We start from the raw sequence: 12,788 nt of genomic DNA, 5'->3' as shown, positions 1-12,788 counted from the left end.
AAATTCCGAGCCAATTCGCGAGCAGACTGCGCCTGTCGCTGATTGCTCATGCCCGGCCGCGAACAATCAGTGAAGCCAGGGCCGGCTCCAGGTTTTTGAAGGCCCTGGGCGAAAGAAGTCTCAGTGGGCCCCCCTCTAACACATACCACGATTCATGATGCAGATACAGCAGAGAAATATTGCACAGCCGCGTAGTATATTGCACAGCCGCGTAGTATATTGCACAGCCGCGTAGTATATTGCACAGCCGCGTAGTATATTGCACAGCCGCGTAGTATATTGCACAGCCGCGTAGTATATTGCACAGCCGCGTAGTATATTGCACAGCCGCGTAGTATATTGCACAGCCGCGTAGTATATTGCACAGCCGCGTAGTATATTGCACAGCCGCGTAGTATATTGCACAGCCGCGTAGTATATTGCACAGCCGCGTAGTATATTGCACAGCCGCGTAGTATATTGCACAGCCGCGTAGTATATTGCACAGCCGCGTAGTATATTGCACAGCCGCGTAGTATATTGCACAGCCGCGTAGTATATTGCACAGCCGCGTAGTATATTGCACAGCCGCGTAGTATATTGCACAGCCGCGTAGTATATAACACAGGCCGCGTAGTATAGAGCACAGCGATGTAGTATATTGCCCAGCCACGTAATATATACCACAGCCATGTAGTATATAGCACAGCCCACATAGTATATGGCACAGAGATGTAGTATATAACACAGCCCACGTAGTATATAGCAATGTGGGCACCATATCCCTGTAAAAAAAAAAAAAAAAAAAAAAAAAAAAACTAAAATAAAAATAGCTATATACTCACCCTTCGTCGGCCCCCGGATCCAGCCGAGGCGTTTATCGATGCTCCTCGCGAGGCTCCGGTGACCGGTCCCACAATGCATGGACCAGTCACCGGAGCCTCGCGAGGAGCAGGAAAGGCCTCGACTGGTTCAGGGGGGCCGACAGAAGGGGAGTATATAATGATTTTTTTTAAATTATTTTTAACATTAGATCTTTTTACTACTGATGCTGCATAGTCAGCATCAATAGTAAAAAAGTAGGTCACACAGGGTTAATAGCAGCGTTAAGGAGTGCGTTACACTGCGGCATAAAGCGGTCAGTTAACGCTGCCATTAACCCTGTGTGAGCGCTGACTGGAGGGGAGTATGGAGCGGGCACTGACTGCAGAGGAGTAGGGAGCGGCCATTTTGATGCCGGACTGTGGCCGTCGCTGACTGGTCGTGGCCGTTTTGCTGCGACCAATCAGCGACTTGGGATTTCCGTTACAGACAGAAAGACAGACAGACAGACAGAAAGACGGAAGTGACCCTTAGACAATTATATAGTAGTTTATATATAGAGAGACACTAATGGTCCAATTCATCAAAACCAGCATTGTTCATGCCGGGGTTCACACCTCTTCATTAATCTGGAACGTTTGACGAGTGGCGTGCACTACATCAAATCTCACCCCAGTCAGGTGCTGCAGTGAGTGAGTTCTGAAGTAGTCAATGCCACAGCTTGACATAAAGTAGACGATTTGTGGTGTCTCACCTCACCCTGTCAGTCATCAGATCCACCCATTTCAGTGGACCTAGGAGAAACTGGCGCGAAGACACCGAAAGTCACAAAATGTAGGCACAACTTTAAGTTATGCCTAAACGGTGTGACTTTTCAAAGCTTTTATCAGCGATTTCTGGTGTGAAAGCCTTGATGAATTGGGCCCTATGCTTGCAAACAACCCTTATATCTTGTAACGCTATTGTAATAAATTATTTACCCAGGACAGAGAAATGAGGTAAGCAGGACATTTGTTTTCCATTTTTCTCCACCAAATGCTAAATTAAGAGAAAGAGAAAGTCTTGTTAGGCAAGCAAAATACAAACAAAAATATTGCAGCTCACACACTGGTCATTACTGCTGCTACAATAGTTTTTTTTTTAAGGTACCGTCACATTTAGCGACGCTGCAGCGATCTAGACAACGATCCCGATCGCTGCAGCATCGCTGTGTGGTCGCTAGAGAGCTGTCACACAGACAGCTCTCCAGCGACCAACTGCGAAGTCCCCTGGTAACCAGGGTAAACATCGGGCCCTGCGCTTAGTAACCCGATGTTTACCCTGGTTACCAGTGAAGACATCGCTGAATCGGCATCACACACGCCGATTCAGCGATGTCTGCGGGAGATCCAGCGACAAAATAAAGTTCTGGACTTTCTGCTCCGACCAACGATGTCACAGCAGGATCCTGATCGCTGCTGCGTGTCAAACTCAACGATATCGCTAGCCAGGACGCTGCAACGTCACGGATCGCTAGCGATATCGTTCAGTGTGAAGGTACCTTTAGGCACTGTTTAGACTGGGACATGCTCAACAGAAAGCCAGAGATTTAACAACAGGTCTATTGTATTGTTGGGGGCCTAAATAAGGTGTGATATCAACAAGACTCACTTAAAGGGGTCTGCATCTCCCCTGTCACTCCATGCTCTCTGGTAAAGGATAGAAGTAATCCTGGAGGCTGAATACATATTACTTACAGGCCTTTTTGAATCTGTTAGAGCACAGGCGATTTTTCATTTTTTGTGCATTTTTTTCCTTTTATTTGTCTCTCAACAGCCATGAGGGCTTGTTTTATTGTGGGAAGAGTTGTAGTTTTTAATTTTTGAATGACTCCATTCATTTAATCATACAATTGCTAGAAATTTAAATTCCAAGTGGGATGAAATGGTAACGAAAAAAAATCTCACAAGAACAAAATTCTGCACTAGGTTTTTGGGTTAGGTTTCTAAAGCATTCATTGCACTGTAAAGATGACCTGAAATACATATATTTTTATAATACATGTAATAAAATATAAACATTTATGATTACTTTAATTATAATTACAAATTCTATATTAATGTACATATTTTATTTATAGATATTTATTTGAAATATAGTATAAGTATGATATTAATGTATATTACACTTCAAATAAATATCAAATTATATAAAATACTAATAATACATAGTATAATTTATAATTACTAGATGGTGGCCCGATTCTAACGCATCGGGTATTCAAGAATATGCATGTCCACGTAGTATATTGCCCAGTCACGTAGTATATTGCCCAGTCACGTAGTATATTGCCCAGTCACGTAGTATGTCACCGCCGCATGTCCTGTTTCCTGCAGTCGCAGCCGTCATGAATAACCGCGGCCGTCATCACTGACCGCGGCCACAAATTTAGTCCCCGGCTTTTGGAGTCAGTAGGCCCAACAGCGCCCATGGTCCCCGGAAGCTCCATCTTTTTCACGGCGACTCCGCCCCCTTTGCAGCGCTTCTGGCCGGGTCTGTATTAGCTGGGCGCAACCCGCCGCCGCTAATTTAGTCCCCGGCTTTTTGCCGCGGTAGGCCCAACAGCACCCATGGTTCCGGCCGACTCCGCCCCCTTTGCAGCGCTTCTGGTCGGGCCTGTATGGAGTGGGCGGGGACTCACTCTGCATACTTCCTGGCCTCCCCTGCCCTTTTGTCTATGCCCACTGGCTGGCCTCGACCAATGAATATCCGGGACAGACAGACGTAAGTGCCCCTTAGATGGATTAATATAATATTAATTATATAGATGGATTAATATGCATCTATAGAGATATGGATATATATGTATATATAACGGCTCGGCTGTGCAGCCCATGGCACGAGATAGAAGCTATTGTAGTTTTACTTTATCACTTACATTTGTAGAACCTGGAGGCTACATAACCAGCTGGAGTTCCAAGCAACACCCACAGGACTACAGCACATGTCATCAGTGCACCTCTGTTGGCTGGAGACAAAAATCCCAGGCACGCAAAGACTGAAACAGAAAAATGTAATTATTATTTTTTTTTTTTTTTTCAATAAATGCCTTTCTTGCTAATGTTCTTTGGTCACATAACATCTCTTCAACCTTAACATAACCACCAAGACCAGTGACTAGCTGCAGAGGTCACCTTAGGTCTGAGTCAGAACTGCAACTTAAGAAACTTTCTTCTGGCTCAGACAAAACTGAACCACTGAATTCTGATACCCTCTGTTACAAGAGAAGACCTGTAAACTATCGACAGTATAAGGTAGTGGTAAGGGTCCAAAAGGTTTTTTTTTTTTGTTTTTTAGCTCCACCATGGGCACGTTAATCCAATTAAGTAAAGCAGTGTACAATCCCTTTAAGCTATCTAAGGAATCCATACTTACATAAAGTGATAAATGTCATTATTAAGATTTGAGCACCAGAACCAAGAAAAACAGAAAGCAGCATGCCCTTTCTTGGGGGCCTGAAAATATCGCCATGTACCAGCTTCCATCCAAACTCTTCCTGAGCATCTTCCTGTACAAGAAAAACAAAAAAAATTTGTGCCATATGAAGACATTTTTGTTTGTGAGTCAGAGATGCAGCCTGGTCCGAAGAGGAGACACATTCAGACTACCATGGATTAGCTCTAAGCACCGTAGGCACCGATAACAGCTCCGTGCTAACAGAGCAGAGATAAATAGTAGGTAGAGCATCGCTAATGGGTACAAACTTACAATACTCTAGCTTTTAATTCCTTGTTGAAAAAGCTGCATTAAATTACAGTACACATTAATAAAAACAGGATTTTTGGTTACTCGCCATCTATTTCTCGGAGCCTTCATTGGGGGACAGAGGAAACCATGGGTGCATGCTGGTGCCACTAGGAGGCTGACACTATGCACAAAAAAAGTTAGCTCCTCCTCTGCAGTGTACACCCCACCAACTGGCACTAGGTTAATCAGTTACTGAGAAAGCAGTAAAAGAAACATGTAAAAGAAACAAAACTCACACTGTAACAATATAACAAAGTAAAGCTGACAAACATGGGAGGGGGCTGTGTCCCCCAATGAAGGCTCCGAGAAACAGATTTTAGGGTGAGTAACCAAAAATCCTGTTTTCTCCATCGCTTCATTGGGGGAGACAAGAAATCATGGGACATCCCTGGGGAAGGGACAGCAGAAACTCCGTTCAGGTTGGAGAACTCACCACTACCATTTGCAAGATCCTTCTACCTAGGCTGGCGTCCGCCAAAGCGTAGGTATTGACCCTGTAAAATCTGGCGAACGTGTGGATGGAAGACCAGGTTGCCACTTTGCAGAGTTGCAGGGCAGATGCCCTATATGGTGTACTGCCCATGAGGCCCCCACTGCCCGTGTAGAATGGGCCTGAATCCCAGGGGGAGGTGCTCTGTTCTTAAACCGATATGCCTCCAAAACTGCAGTCCGGATACAGCAAGCAATCGCAGCCTTGGAGGCTGGCAGGCCTCTACGCGCACCCTCTTGAATGACAAAGAGACTCTGTCTTCCTGAAGGGGACAGTCCTAGCCAAATAGACCGCACCGCCCTGACCATGTCTAACCTGTTCAGTGAACGCTCCAAAGGATGAATCGGAGCAGGGTAAAAAGGATGGGTGGGACAATATCCTCAGCTAGGTGAAAAGTGGACACCACCTTGGGAAGTAAAAAGGGTAAAAGCCGCAAAACCACCTTGTCCTGGCGGAGAACAAGGAAAGGGGTGGGGCGGAGGGGCGTGGCCTGAACGTCCATGTGAGCGGACGTGTGACAGAACGCTCCCGCTGCTAACGCTCAATTTATCCTTATAAGCCGCAGCTGAGCGGCGATTCAAGGCGCTTACCGGCTGCAGGAGAGTCACGGGAGTGCGGCGGTGTATAGAGGCGGCCCCGAGGTCAATGAGTATGACCAGGAGAAGGCAAAGAGATGCAGGAGCCGGCGAGGCTGGGATCAGCCAAGATGGCGCCGACGCCAGAGAGAAGGCGGAGAAGGACAACGCGGCATGCCAGAAGAGAATGGCGGTGGCGGCAGTTTGCTAGAGTGGAGGCCGCAGGGAACTCAGGAAAAGCAGAGGAGGACGCCGGAGCAGACACAGACACAGAAGGAGAGGAGGAAAGCCCAACAGAGGAGCAGGAGGTACAACAGGGGAGCAGGGATGGTGACATGGCGGTGGTAGTAGGGGGATCTGAAGATAAGGAGTCAGGAGCAGAGCCCACCCTTAGAGATGTCTTTGCATTGGTATCATCATGCAAGCAATCCCTGACCCAGCAGATACAGGAGGTCAAGGGGGATACAGCCCAGATAAATGCAGCTCTGCAGAAGATTGACAAACGTGTGGGGGCTGTGGAGGAAAGAGTGAGCACGGCAGAAGACCATATAGTGCAGCTGCAGAAAGCGGAGAGGAAGTTTACTCAGGCAATATCGGAGCTGGCTGCAAAAAATGAGGATCTGGAGAATAGGTCCAGAAGAAATAACATTCGTATAGTGGGTGTCCCTGAAAAAACTGAGGGGAGGAATCCCACGGAGTATATTGAAAGCTGGCTCCTTGAGACTTTTGGTGATGCAGCACTGACAAAAGTATTTGCGGTAGAAAGAGCCCACAGGGTCCCACCGAAACCACCTGTCCCTGGAGCAAGTCCCCGTACCATGCTTGCCAAAATCCTAAACTACAGAGATAGAGACACTATCCTGAGGAAGGCTAGAGACATGACGGATCTGACAATTGGAGGTCAAAGAGTTGCTATTTACCCTGACTATTCCACCCTGGTACAGAAACAGCGGATGATGTTCACGGGTATCAAGAGACGGCTGAGAGAACTGGGAGTGCAATACTCCATGATGTTTCCGGCACGACTGAGAGTGGTAGCGTTGGATAAGATTCATTTTTTCCAGACGCCGGAGGACGCTACCCAGTGGATAGATCTTAACGCTAAAAAGCTTAAAGGGAAAGGAGATTGAAAATGTGGGGTGGGTTAGTCGGGAGGTATTTTAATTCTTGCAAAAAGGAGAAAAAGAGTTTGACTGACAGTACATTGATAATTGAAATGTGCAGGCTGGAGGGTGGAGCTGGGTATTATTCAGGGAATGCACTGGGAGTGCTGATACGGCGGAGAAGTACGAGGGAGGAAGGGTGTGCAGAGTACTAAAAGTTTATTTAGTTTCTTGTAGTTGTAATGTAATACAGGTTGAATTATATTGTTCTTCTAAGACTTGCGCCGAATTCTGTTATAAATGGTAGCGGGAGGCGGAAGGAGAAGGTTGTGTTAACAAGAGTGTTCGCAATGGGTGATGGTGCCCCACTCTTGAAAAGAGGCAGAATGTATAGTATTGGGGGGTGTGGGGGAAGGGTGGGGAGGGAAGTTAGACAGCTCAGAACCGGGAGTAACGACATAATTAAAGATGATGAGTCATATAATAGGAGACCGCTTTAAGATATTAAGTTGGAATGTGAGAAGTCTGGCGGATAAGTCAAGAAGAGCTGCGAGCTTGCAGTATGCGAAGGATCAGCGGGCTTCTATGATATGCTTGTTAGAGACGCACTTGATACAGGAGAAAGTGGATGTACTGAATAGACGATGGATACAGAAGGGGTATCACTCTACCTTTTCGACGTACTCAAGAGGGGTGTCAGTATTGGTGCCGATGGGAGTGCAGTATGAAGAGGTGAAAGTATGCGTGGATGCTGAGGGTCAGTATGTGGTGATACAATGTATATTGTATGGAGTGAGATTGTGTGTTGCGGCAATGTATATTCCACCTCCATATTCAAGTAAGAAGATCAGGGAGGTGTTGGAGAAGGTGGAACGATGGGAACCACTACCACTCTTAATTATTGGGGATTTGAACAATATCTGTGACGACTTTTGGGATAAAAATAAGAACACCCAGAACAGGTCGGAGGGGCACACTACAACATTTGGTACCTATGTGCGTGAAATAGGCATGATTGATTTATGGAGAGTTAGACATGTTGGGAAGAGAGGGTACTCATGCTACGCTATCCAGAATTGATATGGCGCTGGGTAACCGCCTGTTGGATACAATGGTGGGAGAGGTGCGTTATCTGTCGAGGGCCCTTTCGGATCACAGTCCAATTGAGGTGGAGGTTAGGTTGTTGGGGACACGGACCGCAAGTGGGAGAGAATGGAAGATCCATCCTAACTGGTTACAGAGTGTTGACTTAGACGGTATAGGGAAGGAGGTGACGGAATTCTTTGCTTTAAATGATGGGAGTGCAGATGCTTTAACTGTTTGGGATGCAATGAAAGCGTACCTGAGAGGGTTATTATTTAGAGACATTAGTAGGTGTAAGAGGAGGACAAGGGAGGCGGAGAGGGTGGCGATGGAGGAGCTGAAAGCCGCAGAGGATGAGATGGTAGTGCTGGGGACTTCCGAAGCAGAGAAAAAGTTGAGAACAGCGCAAAATTGTATGGAAAAGATTCTGCTGGGAAAAGCTGAAAGGAAGCGGGAGTTTCAGAGGGTGACTTATTTTCAGGAGGGAGAAACAGTGGGTCACATGCTATCGGTGGTAGTCGCGGCTCAGCGTAGTACCTCGTATGTGCACTCGTTGGTTTCAGATGGGGGGAGCAGGGTATCTGAAACACCTGAAATTATAAAGGTCTTTGCGGACTTCTACGCGGACTTATATTCCTCCAGGGTCAATGAGTCAGCCGGAGATACGGAGACTTTCCTTGAGAGTCTGGGTCTTCCGAAATTGAGTGAGGAGGATAGGGTGAGCCTAGATGCCCCTATCACCGAGGAGGAACTGAGTCGGGCGCTGAAGTCTATGGCCAACGGGAAGGCACCTGGGGTTGATGGGTTACCAGCTGAAATCTATAAAAGTTTGGTGGAAGTGCTGATTCCTAGATTAAAGTTAGTACTGGAGGAGGCTGGACGCCAAGGGTATCTCCCAGCATCTTGAGGGAGGCCACTATAGTGGTTATTCTGAAGGAGGATAAGGATCTGGGGAAGCCTGAGTCATATCGGCCAATCTCTCTGTTAACCATCGATGTCAAGCTCTTGGCCAAGGTGTTAGCTTTCAGTCCTTCCAGTGTCATTACTAATCTTGTACATCCGGATCAGTCTGGTTTTATGCCTGACAGATCTACAGCGGTTAATCTGCGGAGGTTGCATATGAACCTGCAGCTGAAGTCTGACAACTGTGGCCGAAGGGTTATTGCGTCCTTGGATGCCCATAAGGCGTTTGACAGTGTGGAGTGGGGATATCTCTGGAGGGTGTTGAAGTGTATGGGTATTGGTCCGCAATTTGTGGCGTGGACTCAACTGTTATATTCACTACCAACAGCTAGAATTAGAGTGAATGGGGAACTCTCTCAGCCTATAAAGTTGGCCAGAGGTACGAGGCAGGGTTGCCCACTGTCGCCCCTTCTGTTTGCCTTAGCTGTGGAGCCACTGGCCGCCAAGATACGACAATCGGATGAGGTCCCTGGGTTCAGATATGGGAGTGTTGAGGAGAAGATCGCGCTATATGCAGATGACATCTTACTGTTCCTGGCGGACCCGGATGAAGCTTTGAATGGGGCTATCGAGATCATTGGGAAATTTGGAGACTTGTCGGGATTGAGGATAAATTGGGATAAATCGGTCCTCTTTGAGGTGGATGGGGTGGAGGAGAGCAGAAGTGAGCCATTGGGAGAGGGGCGGCTTAAGGTGGCATCCCTTTTCAAATACCTGGGAATATGGATCTCGATGCCAGTTACAGAGTTTTTGTATAGGAATTTGACACCTCTCATGGGCGCCCTTAAAGCAAAAGTGGATGCGTGGAATAAATTGCACCTATCGGTGGTGGGTAGGGTTAATCTCATTAAAATGGTTCTGATGCCCAAATTACTTTACGTCCTACATAATGCGCCAGTTTGGATTCCACGTGGGAAATTCCGGCAGATTAGTGCTCTTTTTAGAAGTCTGATATGGGGGAGGCGGTACCCACGTATTCGCCTGGAGACGCTTCAGCGACCCAAGGAAGATGGAGGATTGGCTTTACCCAATCCGGAGTTATATTTTCTTGCAGCCCAGAGCCAGCATTTGAAGGGCTGGGCGCGGGAGGCGTCTGCCAGTGCGGTACAGCACTTGATGGAGAGGGTGACGGACCGACGACCGGTGGTGCAGTGTCTGGAGGATGGCTCCTTGAAAGTATTGGGGAAATTATACCCAACTATGTTTTTGATACATAAATTATGGACCAGACTGCGACAGATTCGGGGGGTTACGGGGCTGACTAAATTTACACCGATATGGCTTAATAATAATTTGGTTGAGTTTGCGGCCCTTGGAGTGCTGGCGGAGTGGCAGGCCAAAGGAATCCACTTGGTGGCTCAGATAGTTCAACAACGAGGATTAAAGTCCTTTTTGCAGCTGCAAGGGGAGTTTGGATTGAGACCGACTGGGGAGTATCAATATGCTCAGATGAAACATGCTTTTAAAGCTCAAAACAAGGGCGGTGGTATTGAGATCCAGGAGGACATAGTTCTGGAATACGTATGTGGGGAAGGATCCACAAGGGGAGTCATTACCACCCTTTATAAGGACCTTCTACATGCATATTTGTTAGACTTCCCCCTAAAAGCGAGAGCGAAATGGGAAAGAGATTTAGGCCCAATGGAGGATGAAACCTGGGAGTCGGTGTTGGAGTGGGTTCCACGAGTGTCACTGAGCGAGCCGTATAGACTATCGCAGCTGTACATCTTGCACAGAGTCTATAAATCACAGGAAGTGTTGTGCAGAGCGGGGTTGCGGGCTGACTCTGAATGCCCGAGATGTAGGACTGAGAATGCAGGAATATATCACATGATGTGGACATGTCCAAGACTGGTTGCTTTCTGGTTGGTGGTAATGAGCCGTGTGGAAGGGGCGTATAAATGCAGAGTGCCGAGAGATCCGATGGTGTGCCTACTGGGATATGTGGAGGAAATTAGAGTGGATAACATCTGGAAGATAGCAATAGCTAGGCTATTATATATGGCAAGGAAGGTAATAGCAAGGAACTGGATCAAGGAGGAACCGCCTACAAGGGGGGAATTTCTGAAATATGTTAAACATGGTCTCAATTTGGAAAAGGGGGTCTACAAAAGACGTGGGAAAATAGAAACGTTTGACAAAATGTGGTCTCCGTGGCTCGAGCTAGGATGAGTAGTTATGGGAAATGGGAGGATGAGGGCCTCTGAAAGGAAGAGAGTGCCAAAGGAACAAGCGGACATAAGTGAGTCAAATGGCTCAAAGAACCATCAATACTGGTAACAAAAGTATAAATGGCTATGAGCTGTCAGGGGAGGGGGAGGTTTGGGTTTTGTTGGGATTGTTGGGGATTTGGAAAATGTAAAATTTTGTAAAATAATGGAAAAATGCATAAATTGTATTGTTCATATTCGACTTTAATAAAAACCTATTTAAAAAAAAAAAAAAAAAAAAAAGGGTTCGACAGGAAAGAGCTGCCAATTCAGAGACACACCTAATGGAGGTGATGGCAACAAGAAACACCACCTTCCAAGACAGAAAGGACAGAGAGACCTCTCGGAGATGTTCAAAAGAAGAACTCTTAAAGGCCTCCAGGACCACATTGAGGTCCAAAGGGTCCACGGGTGTCCGGTATGGGGGCGCCGCCTGCGCTACTCCTTGGAGGAAAGTTCTGAACTGAGAACGGGAGGATAGGTTTTTCTGAAAAGGAATAAAAAGAGCGGACACTTGGCCCTTTAGAGAACTAAGAGCCAGACAAGCGTCAAATCCCACCTGCAAAAAAACGCCAGAATGGAAGGGAGAGCAAAGGACATAGGCGGGATGTGATTAGGTTCACAAGGCTCTCCAGGTCCGATAATAGACATGGGACGACGACAGCTTTCTAGCCTGGATCATGGTCTGAATCACACGATCTGAAAACCTAAACACTTTCAGAACCGCGGTTTCAAAATCGAGCGACCGAAAATTCTGGTGGCAGATGGGTCCTTGGGACAGAAGCTCCAATCTGTCTGGAAGCCTCCAGGGGGCGTCCGCGAGAAAATTGATGATCTCTGTGAACCAAGACCTCCTGGGCCAATCCAGTCCAATCAGTATAACTGGCACCCCTTCCACCTTGATCTTTAACACCCTTGGAAGAAGGGGGAGGAAACAGATTGGGAAGAGCAAACTGTAACCAGGGTACTGCCAGAGCGTCAGCATCCATCGCGAGAGGATTGCAGGACCTGGAAACTAACAGTAGAACCATCCTGTTCAGTCGGGACGCCATGAGTCGCACATCCGGAGTACCCCATCGAAGGCAAATTTTATGGAAGTTTTCCTGATGCAGATACCACTCTCCTGCTGAAAGACCCTCCTGGCTGAGAAAGTCGGTGGTTCAGTTGTCCACACCGGGGTATGTACTGCGGAAATCGCCGGAACCATCGCCTCTGCCCAGAGAACAATATTTGATACCTCGGCCATATCCAAGGGACTTACAGTTCCTTCCTGGTGATTGACGTGGCATTGTCCGTTTGAACTTTGACTGGCAGACCCCTGAGAAGCCTCTCCCAGTGGTGCAGGGATGGAAGAATGGCCCATATCTCGAGGATGTTGATCGGTAGAGAAGATTCCTCTGCCGACCATCGACCCTGGACAGGTCAGGTGGCAAAAAACTGCACCCCAGCTGAGAAGGCTGGTATCCGTCGTCACCACCTGACAGTGAACGGGAAGAAAGGACTGACTTGGATGAGAGGGGATGACAGCCACCAACTGAAAGATCGTTTGACTCGCTTCTGACGCAGCCACCATCCTTGGCAGGACCGCCATGGCCGAACGGAAAGAAGCAGAGGGCCCTGCAGAGAGCGAACCCCTTGCTGGAGGATTGCTCTCTTTATCCTTGGGAAGAAAACCCTTGTCTGGCGGGTGTCGAACAGCATGCCTAAAAAAATGAGGCGCCGAGTCGGGACAAGGCAAGACATTGCCCTGTTGATGACCCATCCGAATCGGGACAGG

The 12,788-nt window shown here is 47.4% G+C and overlaps 1 protein-coding gene across 1 annotated transcript in view; it reads right to left on the bottom strand.

Annotated features, from left to right (window-relative positions):
• Window positions 1–12,788, bottom strand: part of TM9SF2 (transmembrane 9 superfamily member 2) — a 94,610-nt gene that overhangs the window by 26,329 nt on the left and 55,493 nt on the right. The window contains exons 10-12 of the mRNA XM_069757967.1: window positions 4,216–4,348; window positions 3,719–3,838; window positions 1,782–1,839 (exon numbers count right to left, since the gene is read on the bottom strand). Of these exons, the coding sequence (XP_069614068.1) occupies window positions 1,782–1,839; window positions 3,719–3,838; window positions 4,216–4,348 (311 nt within the window). The remainder of the gene's footprint in view (window positions 1–1,781; window positions 1,840–3,718; window positions 3,839–4,215; window positions 4,349–12,788) is intronic.

Source organism: Ranitomeya imitator, chromosome 3 (assembly GCF_032444005.1).
Source record: "Ranitomeya imitator isolate aRanImi1 chromosome 3, aRanImi1.pri, whole genome shotgun sequence".
Lineage (NCBI taxonomy): Eukaryota > Metazoa > Chordata > Amphibia > Anura > Dendrobatidae > Ranitomeya > Ranitomeya imitator.
Note: the sequence above shows the minus strand (reverse complement) of the source record. Positions and strands in the feature narration are given on the sequence as shown.